The sequence below is a fragment of the Rhinopithecus roxellana genome, chromosome 2 (assembly GCF_007565055.1).
Source record: "Rhinopithecus roxellana isolate Shanxi Qingling chromosome 2, ASM756505v1, whole genome shotgun sequence".
Lineage (NCBI taxonomy): Eukaryota > Metazoa > Chordata > Mammalia > Primates > Cercopithecidae > Rhinopithecus > Rhinopithecus roxellana.
Window position 1 is genome coordinate 135,938,201 of NC_044550.1, and position 22,663 is coordinate 135,960,863.

General features: G+C 43.0%; 1 protein-coding gene across 2 annotated transcripts in view; it reads right to left on the reverse strand.

Moving 5' to 3' along the window:
* LOC104669903 (zinc finger protein 141) overlaps positions 1–22,268 on the reverse strand; it is a 59,475-nt gene extending 37,207 nt beyond the window's left edge. For both annotated transcript variants that reach the window (XM_030920928.1, XM_030920924.1), the window contains exons 1-3: positions 22,054–22,268; positions 14,823–14,949; positions 14,293–14,388 (exon numbers count right to left, since the gene is read on the reverse strand). In XM_030920928.1, the coding sequence (XP_030776788.1) occupies positions 14,293–14,388; positions 14,823–14,949; positions 22,054–22,056 (226 nt within the window). In that variant the 5' untranslated portion in view covers positions 22,057–22,268. The remainder of the gene's footprint in view (positions 1–14,292; positions 14,389–14,822; positions 14,950–22,053) is intronic.
* Positions 22,269–22,663: the final 395 nt, after the last annotated feature.

Here is a 22,663-nt window from a genome sequence, read left to right on the forward strand (position 1 = left end):
CCACCCATCTACGAGCATCTGATCTTTGAAAAACCTGACAAAAACAAGAAATGGGGAAAGGATTCCCGATTTAATAAATGGTGCTAGGAAAACTAGCTAGTCCTATGTAGAATGATGAAACTGGATCCCTTCCTTAACATCTTATACAAAAATTAATTCAAGATGGATTAAAAACTTAAATGTTAGACCTAAAACCATAAAAACCCTAGGAGAAAACCTAGGAAATACCATTCAGGACTCAGGCATAGGCAAGGACTTCATGACTGAAACGCCAAAAGCAATGGCAACAAAAGCCAAAATAGACAAATAGGATCTCATTAAACTAAAGAGTTTCTGCACAGCAAAAGAAACTACCATCAGAGTGAACAGGCAACCTACAGAAAGGGAAAAAAATTTTTGCAATCTACCCATCTGACAAAGGCTAATATCCAGAATCTATAAAGAACTTAAAGAAATTTACAAGAAAAAAACAACCCCATCAAAAAGTGGGCAAAGGATATGAACAGACATTTCTCAAAAGAAGACACTCTCACCCTAATACTGTGCTTTTCCAATGGTCTTAGCAAACGGCACACCAGGAGATTATATCCTATGCCTGGCTCGGAGGGTCCCATGCCCACGGAGCCTCGCTCACTGCTAGCACAGCAGTCTGAAATCAACTGCAAGGCTGGGGGAGGGATGTCTGCCATTGCTGAGGCTTGAGTAGGTAAACAAAGCAGCCAGGAAGCTCGAACTAGGTGGAGCCCACCGTAGCTCAAGGAGGCCTGCCTGCCTCTGTAAACTCCATCTCTGGGGGAAGGGCATAACTGAACAAAAGGCGGCAGAAACTTCTGCAGACTTAAACATCCCTGTCAGCTTTGAAGAGAGTGGTGGTCCTCCCAGCACGGAGTTTGAGATCTGAGAACAGACAGTCTGCCTCCTCAAGTGGGTCACTGACCCCAGAGTAGCCTAACTGGGAGACATCTCCCAGTAGGGGCTGACTGACACCTCATACAGCCGGATGCCCCTCTGAGATGAAGTTTCCAGAAGAAGGATCACGTGGCAACATTTACCGTTGTGCAATATTTGCTGTCCTGCAGCCTCCGCTGGTGATACCCAGCAAACAGCGTCTGGAGTGGACCTCCAGCAAACTCCAACAGATCTGCAGCTGAGGGTCCTGACTGTTAGAAGGAAAACTAAGAAACACAAAGGACATCCACACCAAAACCCCATCTGTACATCACCATCATCAAAGACCAAAGGTAGATAAAACCACAAAGATGGGGAGAAACCAGAGCAGAAAAGCTGAAAATTCTAAAAATCAGAGTGTCTCTTCTCCTACAAAGGAATGCAGCTCCTCACCAGCATACGGAACAAAGTTGGACAGCGAATGACTTTGACAAGTTGAGAGACGAGGGCTTCACACGATCAGTAATAACAAACTTCTCCAAGCTAAAGGAGGACGTTCGAATCCATTGCAAAGAAGCTAAAAACCGGCCGTGCGCGGTGGCTCAAGCCTGTAATCCCAGCACTTTGGGAGGCCGAGACGGGCGGATCACGAGGTCAGGAGATTGAGACCATCCTGGCTAATACGGTGAAACCCTGTCTCTACTAAAAAATAAAAAAACTAGCTGGGCGAGGTGGCAGGCGCCTGTAGTCCCAGCTACTCAGGAGGCTGAGGCAGGAGAATGGCCTAAACCCGGGGGGCGGAGCTTGCAGTGAGCTAAGATCCAGCCACTGCACTCCAGCCTGGGCGACAGAGCGAGACTCCATCTCAAAAAAAAAAAAAAAAAAAAAAAAAAAAAAAAAAGAAGAAGCTAAAAACCTTGAAAAAAGATTAGACAAATGGCTAACTAGAATAAACGGCATAGAGAAGACCTTAAATAACCTGATGGAGCTGAAAACCGTGGCACGAGAACTACGTAATGCTTGCACAAGCTTCAGTAGCTGATTCGATCAAGTGGAAGAAAGGGTATCAGAGATTGAAGATCAAATGAATGAAATGAAGCAAGAAGAGAAGTTTAGAGAAAAAAAAAGAAACAAACGAAGCCTCCAAGAAATATGGGACGATGTGAAAAGACCAAATCCACGTTTGATTGGTGTACCTGAAAGTAATAAGGAGAATGGAACCAAGCTGGAAAACACTCTTCCGGAAATTATCCAGGAGAACTTCCCCAACCTAGCATGGCAGGTCAACATTCAAATTCAGGAAATACAGAGAGCACCAGAAAGATACTCCTCAAGAAGAGCAACCCTAAGAAACATAATTGTCAGATTCACCAAGGTTGAAATGAAGGAAGAAATGTTAAGGGCAGCCAGAGAGAAAGGTCAGGTTATCCAGAAAGGGAAGCCCATCAGACTAAGACGGATCTCTTGGCAGAAACTCTACAAGCCGGGGGGGGGGGGCAATATTCAACATTCTTAAAGAAAATAATTTTCAACCCAGAATTTCATATGCAGCCAAACTAAGCTCCATAAGTGAAGGGGAAATAAAATCCTTTACAGACAGGCAAATGCTGAGAGATTTTGTCACCACCAGGCCTGCCTTACAAGAGCTTCTGAAGGAAGCGCTAAACATGGAAAGGAACAACTGGTACCAGTCACTGCAAAAACATGCCAATTGTAAAGACCATCAATGCTAGGAAGAAACTGCATCAACTAATGAGCAAAATAACCAGCTAACATCATAATGAGAGGAGCAAATTCACACATAACAATATTAATCTTAAATGTAAGTGGACTAAATGCTCCAATTAAAAGACACAGACTGGCAAACTGGATAAAGAGTCAAGACCCATCAGTGTGCTGTATTCAGGAGACCCATCTCACGTGCAGAGATACACATAGGCTCAAAATAAAGGGATGGAGGAAGACCTACCAAGCAAATGGAAAGAAAAAAAAAAAAAAAAAAAAGCAGGGGTTGCAATCCTAGTCTTTGATAAAACAGACTTTAAACCATCAAAGATCAAAAGAGACAAAGAAGGCCATTACATAATGGTAAAGGGATCAATTCAACAGGAAGAGCTAACTCTCCTAAATATATATGCACCCAATACAGGAGCACCCAGATTCATAAAGCAAGTCCTTAGAGACTTACAAAGAGACTTAGACTCCCACACAATAATAATGGGAGATTTTAACACCCCACTGTCAACATTAGACAGATCAACGAGACAGAAAGTTAACAAGGATATCCAGGAATTGAAATCAGCTCTGCATCAAGCGTACCTAATAGACATCTACAGAACTCTCCACCCCAAATCAACAGAATATACATTCCTCTTAGCACCACATCGCACTTATTCCAAAATTGACCACATAGTTGGAAGTAAAGCACTCCTCAGCAAATGTTAAAGAACAGAAATTATAACAAACTGTCTCTCAGACCACAGTGCAAACTAGAACTCAGGATTAAGAAACTCACTCAAAACCACTCTAATACATGGAAACTGAACAACCTGCTCTGGAATGACTACTGGGTACATAAGGAAAAGAAGACAGAAATAAAGAATGTTCTTTGAAACCAATGAGAACAAAGACACAACATACCAAAATCTCTGGGACACATTTAAAACAGTGTGTAGAGGGAAATTTGTAGCACTAAATGCCCACAAGAGAAAGCTGGAAAGATCTAAAATTGACACCCTAACATCACAATTAAAAGAACTAGAGAAGCAACAGCAAACACATTCGAAAGCTAGCAGAAGGCAAGAAATAATTAAGATCAGAGGAGAACTAAAGGAGATAGAGACACAAAAAACCCTTAAAAAAAAAAAGCAACGAATCCAGGAGCTGGTTTTTTGAAAAGATCAACAAAATTGATAGACTGTTAGCAAGACTAATAAAGAAGAAAAGAGAGAAGAATCAAACAGACAGAATAAAAAATGATTAAGGGGATATCACCACCAATCCCAAAGAAATACAAACGCCCATCAGAGAATACTATAAAGACCTCCACGCAAATAAATTAGAAAATCTAGAAGAAATGGATAAATTCCTGGACACATACACCCTCCCAAGACTAAACCAGGAAGAAGTTGAATCCCTGAATAAACCAATAACAGGTTCTGAAATTGAGGCAATAATAAATAGCCTACCCACCAAAAACAGTCCAGGACCAGACGGATTCACAGCCGAATTCTACCAGAGGTACAAGGAGGAGCTGGTACCATTCCTTCTGAAACTATTCCAATCAATAGAGAAATTGGGAATCCTCCCTAACTCATTTTATGAGGCCAGCATCATCCTGATACCAAAGCCTGGCAGAGACATAACAAAAAAAGAGAATTTTAGACCAATATCCCTGATGAGCATTGATGCAAAAATCCTCAATAAAATAATGGCAAACCGAATCCAGCAGCACATCAAACAGCTTATCCACCATGATCAAGTTGGCTTCATCCCTGGGATGCAAGGCTGGTTCAACATATGCAAATCAATAAACGTAATCCATCATATAAACAGAATCAAACACAAAAACCATATAATTATCTCAATAGATGCAGAAAAGGCCTCTGACAAAAGTGAACAGTGCTTCATACTAAAAACTCTCAATAAACTAGGTATTGATGGGATGTATCTCAAAATAATAAGAGCTATTTATGCAAACCCATAGCCAATATCATACTGAATGGGCAAAAACTGGAAACATTCCCCTCCATCCTTTTTTTTTTTGAGATGGAGTCTCGCTCTGTCACCCAGGCTGGAGTGCAGTGGCATGATCTTGGCTCACTGCAAGCTCTGCCTCCTGGGTTCATGCCATTCTTCTGTCTCAGCCTCCTGAGTAGCTAGGAGGGACTACAAGTGCCCACCACCACACCTGGCTAATTGTTTCTTTTTTTTTTTTTTTTTTAGTAGAGACCGGGTTTCACCGTGTTAGCCAGGATGGTCTTGATCTCCTGACCTCGTGATCCATCTGCCTTGGCCTCCCAAAGTCCTGGGATTACACGCATGGGCCACCACACCTGGCCAGGAAGCATTCCCTTTGAAAACTGGCACAAGACAGGGATGCCCTCTCTCACCACTCCTATTCAACATAGTGTCAGAAGTTCGGGCCAGGGCAATCAGGTAGGAGACAGAAATAAAGGGTATTCAACTAGGAAAAGAGGAAGCCAAATTGTCCCTGTTTGTAGATGACATGATTGTATATTTAGAAAACCCCATTGCCTCAGCCCAAAATCTGCTTAAGCTGATAAGCAACTTCAGCAAAGTCTCAGGATACAAAATCAATGTGGAAAAATCACAAGCATTCGTATACACCAGTAACAGACAGAGAGCCAAATCATGAATGAACTTCCATTCACAATTGCTTCAAAGAGAATAAAATACCTAGGAATCCAACTTACAAGGGATGTGAAGGACCTCTTCAAGGAGAACTACAAACCACCGCTCAGTGAAATAAAAGAGGACACAAACAAATGGAAGAACATTCCATGCTCATGGATAGGAAGAATCAGTATTGTGAAAATGGCCATACTGCCCAAGGTAATTAATAGATTCAATGCCATCCCCATCAAGCTACCAAAGACTTTCTTCACAGAATTGGAAAAAACGACTTTAAAGTTCATATGGAACCAAAAAAGAGTCTCCATTGCCAAGACAATCCTAAGCCAAAAGAACAAAGCTGGAGGCATCACGCTACCTGACTTCAAACTGTACTACAAGGCTACAGTAACCAAAACAGCATGGTACTGGTACCAAAACAGAGATATAGACCAATGGAAGAGAACAGAGCCCTCAGAAGTAATACCACACTTCTACAAGCATCTGATCTTTGACAAACCTGACAAAAACAAGAAATGGCGAAAGGATTCCCGATTTAATAATTGGTGCTGGGAAAACTGGCTAGCCATATGTAGAAAGCTGAAACTGGATCCCTTCCTTACACCTTATATAAAAATTAATTCAAGATGGATTAAAGACTTAAATGTTAGACCTAAAACCATAAAAACTCTAGAAGAAAACCTAGGCAATACCATTCAGGACATAGGCATGGGCAAGGACTTCATGTCTAAAACACCAAAAGCAATGGCAACAAAAGCCAAAATGGACAAATGGGATCTAATTAAACTAAAGAGCTTCTGCACATCAAAAGAAACTACCATCAGAGTGAACAGGCAACCTACAGAATGGGAGAAAATTTTTACAATCTACCCATCTGACAAAGGGCTAACATCCAGAATCTACAAAGAACTTAAATAAATTCACAAGAAAAAAATGAAACAACCCCATCAAAAAGTAGGCCCAAGATATCAAAAGAAGACATTTATGCAGCCAACAGACACATGAAAAAATGGTCATCATCACTGGCCATCAGAGAAATGCAAATCAAAACCACAATCAGATACCATCTCACACCAGTTAGAATGGTGATCATTAAAGTCAGGAAAAAACAGGTGCTGGAGAGGATGTGGAGAAATACGAACACTTTTACACTGTTAGTGGGACTGTAAACTAGTTCAACCATTGTGGAAGACAGTGTGGCGATTCCTCAAGGATCTACAATTAGAAATACCATTTGACCCAGCCATCCCATTACTGGGTATATATCCAAAGGACTATAAATCATCCTGCTATAAAGACACATGCACATGTATGTTTATTGTGGCACTATTCACAATAGGAAAGACTTGGAACCAACCCAAATGTCCATCAATGATAGACTGGATTAAGCAAATGTGGCACATATACAACATAGAATACTATGCAGCCATAAAAAAGGATGAGTTCATGTCCTTTGCAGCGACATGGATGAAGATGGAAACCATCATTCTGAGCAAACTATCACAAGGACAGAAAACCAAACACCGCATGTTCTCACTCATAGGTGGGAACTGAACAATGAGAACACTCGAACACAGGGTGGGGAACATCACACACTTGGGCTTGTCATGGGGTCGGGGGAGGGATAGCATTAGGAGAAATACCTAATGTAAATGATGGCTTGATGGGTGCACCAGGCCAGCATGGCACATGTATACCTATGTAACGAGCCTGCATGTTGTGCACACACACCCTAGAACTTAATTTAAAAAAAAAACAAAAAACAAAAACCAGAAAGATATTCTGACACATCTTACAAAAACAAAGGCTGAGATCATTATGCTAAAAAAAATAGTCGGCCGGGCGCGGTGGCTCAAGCCTGTAATCCCAGCACTTTGGGAGGCCGAGACGGGCGGATCATGAGGTCAGGAGATCGAGACCATCCTGGCTAATACGGTGAAACCCCGTCTCTACTAAAAAATACAAAAAAACTAGCCGGGCGACGAGGCGGGCGCCTGTAGTCCCAGCTACTCGGGAGGCTGAGACAGGAGAATGGCGTGAACCCGGGAGGCGGAGCTTGCAGTGAGCTGAGAGCCGGCCACTGCACTCCAGCCTGGGCGGCAGAGCAAGACTCCGTCTCAAAAAAAAAAAAAAAAAAAATAGTCAAAAAGAAACAGATATCAATTAGTGATACCAATATAAAAATCAGTCAAATGTATAGAAACAGTAAGTAAAATGGTGTTTCCCAAGAGCTGAAGAGAGGAAAAGGGCAGTTTGTTTATTGAGTACTACATTTTACTTTTGTAAGATAAAATTAATCTGAAGATCCATTGCAGGCCGGGCGTGGTGGCTCAAGCCTGTAATCCCAGCACTTTGGGAGGCTGAGATGGGCGGATCACGAGGTCAGGAGATCGAGACCATCCTGGCTAAGCCGGTGAAACCCCGCCTCTACTAAAAAATACAAAAAACTAGCTGGGCAAGGTGGCGGGCACCTGTAGTCCCAGCTACTCAGGAGGCTGAGGCAGGAGAATGGCATAAACCCAGGAGGCGGAGCTTGCAGTGAACTGAGATCAGGCCACTGCACTCCAGCCTGGGCAAGAGACAGAGACTCCGTCTGAAAAAAAAAAAAAAAGATCCATTGCAAAATAATGTAAATGCACTTAACTCCACTAGACTGTATACCTGAAAATGTTTAAGATGGCAATTTTATGTTTTTCATCACAATTAAATATTTACATCTACCTAAAAAGGTTACATTTTTAAAAAATCACCTTCAAATAACAAGTGTTTCTCTCACAGAGTAACATATAATCAAACAATAAATAGATGGTAAATTTACGGTTTCTTTGACTACTCACCTACACAAGGAAACACTGATGACTACCCAAGAAAATAAATAATTTATAAACAAAGTAGGGCAATATTTATACAGGCAAATACCACATAGGTAACTTTTATAGGCAACGGAAATGTCATTCATATATACAGACACACACACATATATATAAATTTGCTCCAATGATTTATACATGGTCATAAAAGGTACAAAGTGGAAAATTACCATACAAATATGAAGATTAAAAACACACAAAAAAGTAAATGATCGAGGAGAACCTACATGAAAAGAGACTCCCCAGTAAAATACAGTTGAAAACAAGAAAAAAAATTCTGACCTATAAAATACTGAATATAGACGTATCATAAAAACAATCCTTTGGCCGGGCGCGGTGGCTCAAGCCTGTAATCTCAGCACTTTGGGAGGCCGAGACGGGCGGATCACAAGGTCAGGAGATCGAGACCATCTTGGCTAACACGGTGAAACCCTGTCTCTACTAAAAATACAAAAAACAAAACAAAACAAAACAAAACAAAACAAAAAAAAAACAATCCTTTAAATAACTAGTTTTCAACTGTGAACTTATGAAGAGCTGACATTTTGAATCTTTGACATGCAATGTACTGCAGTAAAAGCAAATGCATTTCAATAATTAATAAAATGCTCTGAGAATGAAGCATTTCAATACGTTTAGTTATTACACAATGTGTAAATCTGAGTATTTTATTTCAGAAAATCTGAATTTGTAATCAGATAAATTTGACATAGAACATACCGGAAAGTGAAACATATAAGGGGAGTGACATAGCAAGATGGCAGAATAGGTTTTCTACCCACATTTTCTACACTAACAAAAATGCAGCAGTTAAGCCCTGACAAAACAACCTTTATGGGAACTTTGGAACCCATTTGTAAGACTGCAAACTGAAGACTGAGGAGGGCTGTATTGAGAGGGCATGTCCTTGCTTGAGTGGCATATTTGACTACAATAGTTCCAGCTACAGAATGAAATGTAACTGATTCTCATTGTAAACATAGCTATAGATCATTTGGTTTTGTTTATGTCACTAGCATCATCTGCCAAGACACTTAGGAGGATTCATAATGTCCTGTATCTCAGGTGAAAGGCCTTTAGATGTTAGTTCTGTCTGTGATCTCTGAATTACCCCAAAATCCACCCCTTGCACATGTCAGTCATGATGTGGAAGAAATCCTACTCACACAGGGACCCACAGATAGAAATATCCATCTGTGCCCCTGGATGTAGGCTTGACAATATTCATTTGATGGTGGATCTTGACATGGCACTACAATTTGGCTCCAAGTCCACGCAAACAAAATCCAGGAGGAGTTTTTCCTAACCTGTGATCTGCCAAAAAGCACAGCTATATGTGCCCCTGTAGACATGCTGGCTGACTTTATTCCCACTGTGAATTGTGAAGCAGTCCTATAACCAGACTCCAATCCCTGGCAGCTAGAGTCTGGGAGAAGTCCTGCCCACCCAGAAATCTGGAGGGAGAAATGTCATGAACCCAAAAACAAACCTGAAGACTTTGGTCTCAGCTGTGTATGCTGAAGCAGCCCTATGAATCAGTTTCACACCCTCTCAGCTGTGATGAAGGGTCAGTACTGCTCATCTAGAAACCTGTCCAATGACTAGGTTAGAGCATTTCCAAACATCCAGCAAGAGCGAAATAGCAGGAGCCACACCTGCTCATATTTATTGTATCAGCATCTCCATTTGCAGATATTAACTGGGTTTTGCTTTTTTTCTCAGCACGAGTCTTATTGATCAAGATCTTAAAGTTCAGTATCCTCAGAAAATAGAATCCTCAACTGTCTGATGCTTTAATAACAGGTCTACCAAGCATGAACTTCACTGTAGACCCAGTAGTAGTTACGTGACCAGGATCCAATTCAGTTGACTGTGATCTTAGTGACAATCTCATCAGCCCAGAAATCCAATACAAGATATTTACCTCCCCAAACTAGTCTATAATGACTGAAAGAAGTATTTACTACTTCAGATGCAAGAACATCAAAACAAGGCTTCACAGATTATGAAGGATCAGGCAAACCTAACAGCACAAAAGGAAACTAAACACGTTCCAGGAACGACTAACAATAAAACACAGATCTAGAAAATGTCTAACAGAGAATTCAAAGTAATTACCTTAAAAAATCTCAATAAAGGCCAGGCGCGGTGGCTCACGCCTGTAATCCCAGCACTTTGGGAGGCCGAGACGGGCGGATCACAAGGTCAGGAGATCGAGACCACCCTGGCTAATACGGTGAAACCCCGTCTCTACTAAAGAATACAAAAAACTAGCCGGGCGACGAGGCGGGCGCCTGTAGTCCCAGCTACTTGGGAGGCGGAGGCAGGAGAATGGCGTAAACGCGGGAGGCGGAGCTTGCAGTGAGCTGAGATCCGGCCACCGCACTCCAGCCTGGGCGACAGAGCCAGACTCCGCCTCAAAAACAAAACAAAACAAAACAAAAAACTGGGGGCATCATACTTTTTTTTTTTTTTTGAGATTAAGTCCAGCTCTGTCATGCAGGCTGGAGAGCAGTGGCACGATCTAGGCTCACTGCAACCTCTGACTCTTGGGTTCAAGCAATTCTCCTGCCTCAGCCTCCCGAGTAGCTGGGATTACAAGTGCCCACTACCGCGTCTGGCTAGTTTTTGTATATTCTTAGTAGAGACAGGGTTTCACCATATTGGCCAGGCTAGTCTTGAACTCCTGATCTCAAGTGATCCGCCCACCTCGGTCTCCAAGGTGCTGGGATTACAGGTGTGAGCCACCTTGTCTGGCAGGCATCATGCTTTCTAATTTCAAACTTTCAAAACGAAAGACTGAAATGTCATGAAATCTTAAAACTCATGGAGAAAACATATGGAAAAACCTTGTTGATATTGGTCTCGGCAATAACTTTTTTTGAAATGACATCAACAGCACAACAACAAAACAAAATATAAACAAGTGAGACTGCATCAAAGTAAACAGCTTGTGCACATCAAAGGAAAAAATAAAAACAAAATTTTTTAAAACTCTACCGGCCGGGCATAGTGGCTCATGCCTGTAATCCCAGTACTTTGGGAGGCCGAGGTGGGCGGATCATGAGGTCAGGAGATCAAGACCATTCTGGCTAACACGGTGAAATCCCATCTCCATTAAAAATGCAAAAAACTAGCCGGGCAAGGTGGCGGGCGCCTGTAGTCCCAGCTACTCAGGAGGCTGAGGCAGGAGAATGGTGTGAACCCGGGAGGCGGAGCTTGTAGTGAGCCGAGATCGAGTCACTGTACTCCAGCCTGGGCGACACAGCCAGACTCTTGTCTCAAATAAATAAATAAATAAATAAATAAAATAAACTAGGCCAGGCACGGTGGCTCACTCGTGTAATCCTAGCACTTAGGGAGGCTGAGGCGGGTGGATCACCTGAGGTCAGGAGTTCGAGACTAGCCTGACCAATATGGAGAAATTCCGTCTCTACTAAAAATACATAATTAGCCGGGCATGGTGGCACATGACTGTAATTCCAGCTACTTGGGAGGCTGAGGCAGGAGAATCACTTGAACCCAGGAGCCGGAGGTTGTGGTGAGCCAAGAGTGTGCCATTGCACTCTAGCCTGGGCAACAAAAGTGAAATTCCATCTCAAAAAAAAAAAAAAAAAAAAAAGAATAAACTAGAAGTATCATATAATCCAGCAATACCACTTCTGGGCATACTACCAAAGGAAATAAAATTAGTACCTCAAAGAAATATCTTCCCCCCCATGTTTATTGTAGTACTGTTTACAATAGCCAATATATGGTATGTGTGTATGTGTGTGTATATATATACATATATATATATATATATACACACACACACAGGATACTATTCAACCATAAGAGAGAAGGAAATCTAGCCATTTACAACATGGATAGACCTGGAGAACATTATGCTAAAGGAAATAAGCCAAACACAGAAAGACAAAGAAACTAAATTTTCTCAGTTAGATAGGAAATCTAAAACTGTAAACTCATGGAAGCAGACAGCAGAATGGTAGTTGTTAGTGCCTAGGGTGGGAATATGAGATGTTGTTCAAGAGTACAAATTTTTAGTTGTAAGTTGAGTAAATCTGAGAAATCTAATGTATATTAGCATTAGATTACCAAAATAGCATTGCATTTATAGTTAATACTATAATGTATGCTTTACATTTGCTACAACAGTAGGCCTTAAGTGTTCTTACTACCAAACAAAATGGTTATCCAGGTGAAGTAATAAATTTCTTCATGAACTTGACTATATTGTTTCACAATGTAGATGCATATCAAATCATCATGTTGTACCTATTAAAGTTATGTAATTTTTACTTATCAGAAAAATCCATGTCACACAAACACAGATGTACAGTAAGTCCTCACTTAATGTTCAAATTAGGTTCTTAAAAACTGCATTGCTAAATAAAACAATGTTGCTATATACCATTCAAACATAACTCTTGTTTATATCAATTAAACTCTGGAAAACTAGTTTTCTTAAACAATATGTTGCTTCCCTCAGTTTCCAAGAACCGATCAACAATGTTAAGTGAGAATTTACTACACACTTAAATAACTTATACAGGTGTGTGTGTAAGACACACATTTTTATATAGCTACAGAGAGATACATTTCAAAGACAGAATCTCAACAGACTTCCTACTAAGACAAAATTATAATAGTTATTAACAAATAAGAGAATAATTGAGAGCTTAACATACACTTAGCAATGTTCTACGCTGGTAAATGACATAGCACATTTATGCTGGTTAATGATACAGTGCATTTAAGAAATACAGAAGGTGAGTAGATACTTGAATCCAGTGGTGTCCAACCCTTTGAATGCAAGGACTTTTTTTGCTTATCTTCTGTGGTGGAGGATATCACAAAAATTTTTCAAAAACTTTTTTTTTTTGAGACAGTTTCACTCTTATTGCCCAGGCTGTAGTGCCATGGTGAAATCTCGGCAAACCACAACCTCCGCTTCCCGGGTTCAAGCAATTCTCCTGCCTCAGCCTACCAAGTAGCTGGGATTACAGGAATGCGCCACCACACCCAGCTAATTTTGTATTTTTAGTAGAGACGGGGTTTCTCCATGTTGGTCAGGCTGGTCCCGTACTCCCGATCTCAGGTGATCCGAGCTCAGCAGCTATCATTAGTGTTAGTGTATTTTATGTGTGCCCCAAGACAATTCTTCTTCCAGTGTGGCCCAGGGAAGCCAAAATGTTAGAAACCCATGCTTTAAACTATATTATAATTTCAAAATTTGCACATATAGAGTTTAAATTACAAGTAAGTTTATACTAAAACAGTAACATTTTGAAGTGAAATAACATTACATTTTTTTCATATTTGGGAAGTGCTTATTGTTCTGATAAAATTGCTGTGTAAGAATTTTTGTAGAATTACATTTGCAACCTCCATAGGATTAAGGAACACTAAGTAGAAAAGACGCAACATCTGTCCCTGGTGTTCCTGGGATTTCTGAACCGAATCCCAGTATGTCCACTACTCACGTTACACATTTCAGATATGACACAAAAAGAATATTTGAAAAAAATACTTTGACATAGAGCTCCTCAATAACACAAATATTTCAATGTCTCCAAAAGCAATGGAACAGCAGTCACATCATGCAGCCCCCTTATAAACGATAAAGTGGACATTAGTTCTCCCTGTAAACTTAAAGGGAGATCACTAAAGCAAAAAGAGAATTCTTTGAAGATTAACAGCATGAGACAGAAAAAATGCAGCTTTTTCAGAAATTATTTTCATTGGAGCAGAGCTTCCCAAACTACCTGGTTTTTTTTGTTTTTTTTTTTTTTGAGACGGAGTCTAGCTCTGTCACCGGGCTGGAGTGCAGTGGTGTGATCTTGGCTCACTGAAACCTCCACCTCCCGAGTTCAAGTGATTCTCCTGCTTTAGCCTCCTGAGTAGCTGGGACTCCAGGTGCACACCACCATACCCAGCTAATTTTTGTATTTTTAGTAGAGACGGGGTTTCACCATGCTGGCCAGGATGATCTCCATCTCTTGACCTCATGATCCACCTGCCTCAGCCTCCCAAAGTGCTTGGATTACAGCCGTTAGCCACTGCACCCGGCCCCAAACCACATTTTAAGGCCTGGCTTCCTTCTTGACCTTTGGTCCCCTTGCCTGTGTCCTCTGCTTCATTCACTCTCACCTACCTGGGGGTCTGGCTACGATCTTACGTATCTTCACATTGTAGGGCTCTTTTCTTTGCTCCAGGCAGGTGACCAGGTCTGGGTTAGAGATAGCAACACCTGTTTAAAAAAAAAAAAAAAAAAAAGAATAACATGAGTATTGTTGGGGATTCTCCAATTACCAACCTAGTATTATGCTAAGCAGAATAGAGAGATATTATGGAAGATTCTAGAAAATTAATCCAAAAATTGTTTCCTGACAGAATCTTTAGAATATTTAAGTATTTTAAATCTGCAGGTTCTAAGTTCCACTACCCAGTATTACTGAATAAAAAATAACTAGTGCAAATTGGATTTTAAGATGTGGGAAACAATATTTCATGTCATTGAACTTCTAGAATTACCACTAATCTAGAGTGAAGGACTCAAAATAGCTCAAGAAAAGAGAAGGTTTATGTAAAGATAAAACATAAAAGTTCCCAGGAGAAATTCTTCAAAGGAATAAAATAAAGCTCTGAGGTGAATTAGGAATTATGTATTAAAGTTATCCTCACCCAGGGAGACCAGGTTCCTGTAGTTCTCCAACATCACATCTCTATACAAATTCTGCTGGGCAGGATCCAGGCATTTCCACTCTTCTGGAGAGAATTCTATGGCCACATCCCTGAATGTTAAGAGTTCCTGAAAATACATACGTATCAAGTGACAGAGTTCTTAATTTGACTACAGGTGAAATGAGTTAAGAGAACTAGTTCTGACATGTGACTGACTAGGATTATCTGACAAAATAACTTTCAATACAGTAATGTTCTCTAAAGTATTCTATAGCTCTGCAGAAAAAGGAAGGCATTCCAACAGTTTCTGTTGCTGCAACAAAAATAATGGGCTACACTGACACGCCCCTACCAAAACCAAGCAGAGTAGGCCCTGTGACCTCCTGGAACAAAGCGTGAACTCACCTTTCAGTAAAGTATCTGGAAGCCCTCATGCGTGACCCTGGCCTCACTGTAGAATCATGCAAGGAACTGAATTTTAAAAATAAGGATGTTTTCACCCAGAAAAATAGACAGGATCTGTGAAGAGGGTACAACTGATAGTTTCTCTTCAGACTGTCCATGTGATCCTACTGGAAGACTGGGCTGAAGGTCACTGAGCTAAGCACTGCCTCTCAAGCTTCAATGTACATATAAATTATTTGATACTCAAGGCCTCACTGTAAGTAACAAAATTCTGCAGGTTTGAAAAGGGTCCATGAATTAGCTTTTTACAGCAAGTCTCCTGTTAATGTTGATGCTCCTCTCTCTAGACCCATTATAGTACCACTCAGTTAGAGAAAGCAGACACACAGCACACAGAGTCCCTTACCCCAAACCGTTATCACAACACAAATACTTTTTATCCCAAGACAAGACCACCAATCATCATTCTGAAACATGGCATTCTCTGTAGACCCTGTAAGGTTATAGAAGTTGGAAATGGTGGCAATGTCTGAGTTAAGTCTGCATCTGAAAAACAACATGGGCACCTGCATTAATGCCATCTTTATGGGGCATGTAATATGTGCTCAGACATATGTCACAGAGCACTGTGATGGGAAGCTCACATTATGTGTGTTAATTCTCATAACATTCTCGGAGGTAGAAACTAAGTGTCCCATACTTCCCAGATTTAAATGCAGGGCCCAGAATTTCCATTTCCTTTCTGTTTCCCCTGACTGATTTTTTTTTTAATGTATAGAATAATAGCTAAATATAAATAGATGGGAGAGAGCCAAAAAGAAAGTGTTAAGTACAATTCAGAAGAATTCTTTATTTTTGTGTTTGTATTTACTTGGAGACTTGTAAGAAAAAGCCCCTGAATCTGCAGGGATGAAGAACAGGTTGCTAGGTGGGATGTCTCTAGAAACACTAGTTTTAATTTTATAGAAAAGATTTAAGGCCCCAAGGTAAATAGTTTTTCCCTATTTATTGGCTTTTGGGTTTCAGAAAATTGTGGGCACCAGCTCTGGAGAGAAGGTAGGAGTAGCCACCCGAAACTCTGATCTCCTCTACTAATCAGTTCTGTGAGAGATTTCAGTGTGGCCTCAGACCTGGATGAGGACCAGAAGAGGGTGGATCTCGACAGGGATGGGACAGAAAGTGGGCCCTAGGCTTCTGCTCTCTATGTCACTAAGTACTTTCGGTTTTGTCTTTTCTAAGCCTGCCCAAGAGAAATTTGATTCCCAGAATTTGTGAAATATTAATCTATTTTAGCCACTTCTCTGTCTTTTGTATAACATACAGTAACAAGGAATTTAACCAAAACCCTTATGTTTCTCTAGAGCAATTATACTAGAAGTTAAATATTTAGTCTTAGCAAAGTAAACACAATACAAATAATAACAATTTCTCTTCTGTCAATGAATAGCCATTCACGTAGTGGCATCAAAACTCACAAAACAGACTGGGTGCGGTGGCTCACGCCTGTAATCCCAGCACTCTGGGAAGCTGAGACGGGTGGATCACAAGGTCAGGAGTTCGAAACCAGCCTGGCCAATATGGTGAAACCCTGTCTCTACTAAAAATGCAAAAAAAATTAGCCGACGTGGTGGAGGGCGCCTATAGTCCCAGCTACTCAGGAGGTTGAGGCAGGAGAATTGCTTGAACCGGGGAGGTGGAGGTTGCAGTGAGCCGGGATAGCACCACTGCACTCCAGCCTGGGTGACAGAGCGATACTGTCTATTAAAAACAAACAAAAACAAAAAACAAAACAAAACAAAACCTCACAAACACATTAAAGGAGAAGTAGCCCAAAGGAAGCTTAAGTGGCCTGTACAGTTTCCATCTTTGTACTGAACACATGATGCTGAATTCAACCATTTATTCATGTGCTCTAGACTGCAAGTTTGATGGTAGCAACCATGACTGCTTCATGACTTTTTCTAATGAACATCTGAAATAGAAGCAATTAGCTTATTGATCAGTTTGAGTCTTCAGAACTCCTCATTTTTCACCAATACCAGAAAACTGGAGCAACTCTTATCTGGGTACAAACCAAGGAGATTCTTTCTGTGAGGGGAGGAACAAACCTGGATGAATCATTTCTCTTTCTCTGAAATGGAAGCAGAATTAGACCTTGGGGTCAGACTTACCCCAGTCTGCAAGGGACATCATCAAATGTCTCAAATACTCACAGATGCTGGTGAGAGTGTCCCCAGCGACTCTGGGCAGATGCTGCCCCCATAGTGATCCAGGCAGGAGAGACAGACTGACTTTGTGGAGCGCAAACAGAAAATGGAACAGCCCTGGTGGAGCTGCAGATCTTGGATCCAGATGTGAAAGCCCTGTCCCTTTTCAACTCTAAGGCAAGGGGAAGGACAAAAGCACTCTACTCCAATAACAGTCTACAGGGAGGCATAGTTGTGACTATGGCTCTGGAGATTTTGTGGCCCTGAGCTCCCACTGCTAAAGTGCTTGTTTACACTTATAGATTCTGCCACAGGATTCTGTTTACACCAGAAGTCTCGCACACAGCTATACCAGGTAATTGGAGAAGATCTGGAAAACTCAAAGGGCTCCACTCTGAAAGTGGGGCTTATGATGTCTATGTTGACCTCTCGTGATGCAGAAAATGCCTTCTGTGAGTTTTCTGTATGTCTTTTGCCCAAAATCTGGCCCAGTCTTGAGAATCCTAGGCAGAGGCCAGCTTTTATGTGCAGATTCTAGGTAGGATTAATGTGCCTCAGCATTCTTAGGGGTTATAGCAAGCAGAGTAAAACTAGGAGAGATCACCTCCTGGAGACTCCTTCAACACTTTCTAAAGAATATTTTGGCCGGGCGCGGTGGCTCACATCTGTAATCCCAGGACTTTGGGAGGCAGATCACAAGGTCAGGAGTTTGAGGCCAGCCTGGCCAACATGGTGAAACCCTGTCTCTACTAAAAAATACAAAAATCAGCTGGGCATGGTGGCGTGTGCCTGTTGTCCCAGCAGGAGAATTACTTGAACTTGGGAGGCAGAGGTTGCAGTGAGCCAAGATCGTGCCACTGCACTCCCGCCTGGCAACAGGGTGAGATTCTATCTCAAAAACAAACAAACAAACAAAAAAACCATTTTGACCTAAAAGGAAAAAGTTGGGGTAAACATAATATAAGAGAGTTTATTTGAGCCAAAGCCTGAAGATTGCAACCCTGGACCATAAAGCTGCCCTGAATATACACTCCAATTAGAAGCCATTACAAGTATATTTTTAAAGGCAAAAAGAAAGGCACCGGGAACTGACAGAAAGCTGTCAGAAATTCTTACTGGTTTATAGAAGTAACTTTGGTTAGTGATTGGCTATATACATTGTTAAGCTATAAGATGTGGGTTATAGTGTCCAGTATGGCATTATCAGGTTAACTTATATCCATTTGTGGCAATAGCAAGTAATTTCAAAAGACAAATAGTTCAAAGAGGGGAACAGTAGTCGGACTGTGGTCTCATTTTAACACATCACTGGTTCTCGTAATTAAAAGAACTTGTATTTCTCAAATAAAAGTTCTGTTCCTCTCTCAAATCCCAGGACCTAAACTCAGAATTTGGAACTGCACATTTAAGACTTGGAGGGCTAGTAAGCTATGCACATTTGTGGGCATTTGGGCAAGGGGAGAAGGGAGAGAATTGAAGTTCTCAGGTTTAATCATTGCACATGTGTGATCCTGGCTGGAATTACGGGTCCCATGATCTCTGACTCAGTGTCAGATCTGAAGATGCCTGGTGCACTGAAAGAGGTGGAAAAACTGATTGCTATCTTAAAAAGTTATTTTTGTAGAAAACTAGTCTAACTGCTATAGAAGGGACTGCAGATCCCAAATAGAGAGATCATTTCGTTTGCAGCTTTGGGGAGCACTTTGCTGCACTTTGTCGCACAATTGTGGGTTGTGACCATAATCCTGAGAAAGGTTTTTCTCCAAGATGAAGCCTGGTGGGCACTTTTTGTATAAGATCTAGTAATTCTTGACAGTGTGTGGAAAATGTAACTAACAGCAAAATCATCTACAATCCTAAAATACTCTCCACAAAAACAGAACTGCAAGAAAATGTGTTATAGAATTAAACAAAATGTGATGTGCATTACAGGCAATCTACTAAGAGATTGCCAAAACAAAGAGAGACACCATAATTAGCTCTCAAGTAGAAGACTTGACAGTACCATGTATCATACACAGTTTATTACACTTTCACCTTGTAATGTAGGAGGTCATCTGGGTTTTCTAATTGGTAATATTCAAAGGGAAAATAAACTTCCCACAGCTTAGTGACAGAAGGCAGATTTTTTTTTTTTTTTTTTTGAGACGGAGTCTCGCTCTGTCGCCCAGGCTGGAGCGCAGTGGCCGGATCTCAGCTCACTGCAAGCTCCGCCTCCCGGGTTCACACCATTCTCCTGCCTCAGCCTCCCGAGTGGCTGGGACTACAGGCGCCCGCCACCTCGCCCGGCTCTTTTTTTTTTTTTTTGTATTTTTTTAGTAGAGACAGGGTTTCACCATGTTAGCCAGGATGGTCTCGATCTCCTGACCTCGTGATCCGCCCGTCTCAGCCTCCCTAAGTGCTGGGATTACAGGCTTGAGCCACCGCGCCGGGCCAGAAGGCAGATTTTGAAACATGAAGGCAGGTACCTGCTGAAAGCAACCTCCTACTCTCCTACAGAAATTGTGGAATAAAGGCCGGGCGCGGTGGCTCAAGCCTGTAATCCCAGCACTTTGGGAGGCCGAGACAGATGGATCACGAGGTCAGGAGATCGAGACCATCCTGGCTAACACGGTGAAACCCCGTCTCTACTAAAAAATACAAAAAAAAAAAAAAAAACTAGCCGGGCGAGGTGGCGGGCGCCTGTAATCCCAGCTACTCGGGAGGCTGAGGCAGGAGAATGGCGTGAACCCGGGAGGCGGAGTTTGCAGTGAGCTGAGATCCGGCCACTGCACTCCAGCCTGGGCGACAGAGCCAGACTCCGTCTCAAAAAAAAAAAAAAAAAAAAAAAAATTGTGGAATAAGGTGTATATTCTTGCTATTCACATTTCAAAGCAATAGTTTCCATGTCCTAGATAAAGACAATTTTGAGTAAAAAAAGACAAATCACCTAGTTAACAGATTAAAATGATTTATATATATTTCAAATAAGCAGAGAAAATATTTAAATATAAAAAATTTCAAACTAAATGCTTTAAGGGAGAAGAGCAAAAATTCTTCCCTTATTCTAAAGAGAAAGCATTAAGCCTCTTCTGATTTGTATTTGGTCCTATAACAGCCAGGTCTAAAGGCATGGTCTTGAACTCACTAACGTCTGATTTCTTGTGGCACATGAGGGATGCACTCGGGCAAACTGTGTGCACAGGAAAGACGATTTGTGGGGAAGAAAAGCGCAGAAGAAAGGTGCTATCAAGATCCTTGGGTGGGGGCAAGGCAGGATTGACGAAAGGACTGGTTTGTGCTACAAGTTCAGGCCCAGGCAGGGCTAAGCTCTGACTGATTCCTGAGTCCATAAAGGCAGAGGAGATTAGGATCAGGTGGTCCAAAGCCTAGGTGGGTGAAGAAAACAGATTCCTGCCACAGATCCGGGGTTGAAATGAACCAGGAGTCTTTTGGGCACTGTGTGTGCTCTTAGCAGAAAAAGCTAGGAGCAAAGCTGCCATGGCCACAATTCCTGAGGTTAGAACCCTGTCCTGGGACGAGTGTGGCCATGCGAATGTCCAGTGGGCGTGCTCAGGAGTGGGTTAGCATTGGGTGGGGGCTGGCAGCAGGGTGCAGGGAAGGGACGTTTCTCAGAACTTCTTTCCTCTAAGTTCCCAGTCCCCTCTCCCCGGGAGCAGACCTGGAGGAACAGGACAGTGCCCAGCAGGACCGCGCATGTGCAAAACCCGGCCGCGCCTCCCGCAGACACCAGCGTCTCCCTCCAGCCCAGGCTCAGCCATGTCTTTCTTCTGACAGAAAACCTGCGGAGTTTCCTCAACACCCGTCAATGCTCCAACCCCAACGGGCTGTCCAGCAACTCACTAAAGACCCCACCCAGAGTCAGCGCAGACCCCACAAGCTCAGCGCTCTTCCCGCAACTGCCCCCCTGCAGACGCCAGTCCCTGCCTCTGGACACCCGTCTTCATTTCTGAACGTCTCCAGCAAACCAGGGGCGCCCACACCCTCCTCAAGTTCCATAATGTGGCAGAACCACTCACAGAACTCAGCGAAGCGCTGTGCACACGACACCAGCCTATTCTAAAAGAGGCCACTCAGGAACAGCCACGCGGAGGCGGCGCTCAGGGCAAGGGGACCGGTGGGAAAGTTGGGGCGGGCGGGTGATCTGCTTCCCTTCCTCACACAAGCCTTTCCTTCAAGACCCGCTGGCAGCCCCCAAACCACGAGCCACGGGGGCGCTGTCCCATTACTGAGTCCCGTTTGCTCACATGAACTCTGTGTTTTGACGGGGCCTCCATCTCATTCCGAAAAGGGTAAAGAAGGAACAGGACCCTGGACCACAGCTCCTCCCACGCGGGCAACGCGCACGCCGCGCCGGCGTCTTCCCGGTGAGCTCCTCACCCCACAGCCCGGGGAAGGTGCGGGGCTGCGGGCGCAGAGCTGCACGAGGAGGGCTGCAGGCTGGGCAGAGCCCCCGTGCGGGGACCGACAGGAGCGCGGGACCCTCACCGGAGGGGACTGAGGACCGAGGGCTGAGCGGCGGCAGCGGGGACTCAGTGGACTCGGTCCCGCCGCCGCCATTTCCCGCCGGTTCCGATGAGGCCCCTCCAGCCTCGGGACGCCCCGCCCCGCACACTCACCATTTCTCCACTTCAGGGGTATCCGGGAGTCTTAGCTACAAATCATCCAATACCCGCAGGTCACAGAGCAACGGAGGCTGAGGCTGAGGCTGTGGTCAAATCACCGAGGCCTCCCAGAACCGACTACGCAGACAGATAAAGCCCCCAACCCAAGGCCTGGAAGGAGCCAGACGCAAAGACCGCGCCACATCTCGGAAGCCACCGCCTCCTCTCTGGCTGCGTGCCTGACTGGGCAGTTCTCATTCCAGCGCCCTGATTGGATATGGCTCCAATCTCCCCGCCCTCAGGCCTTGAGTGACAGAAGTTGCAACCACAGACTCCACGGAGTGTGGCGAGAGTGACAGCCTGGGTCCTCCAGGCACTTTCAAGCGGGGCTTTCTCTCTCTGCTTGGCCTGGCACAGCCCAGGGGTCATTTTTTAACCTTGTGATGTGTAAGGTGATGTCCACTTAGAAATTATATACGCACGAACACACAGACGTACACACACAGACATATACGCGCGCACACACACAGACGCACGCCACGTACACAGTCTCTCAGACACAGTCACGCACAGCCACACATACAGTCTCACAGTCACACACACACACGCACAGCCCATCCTTCTT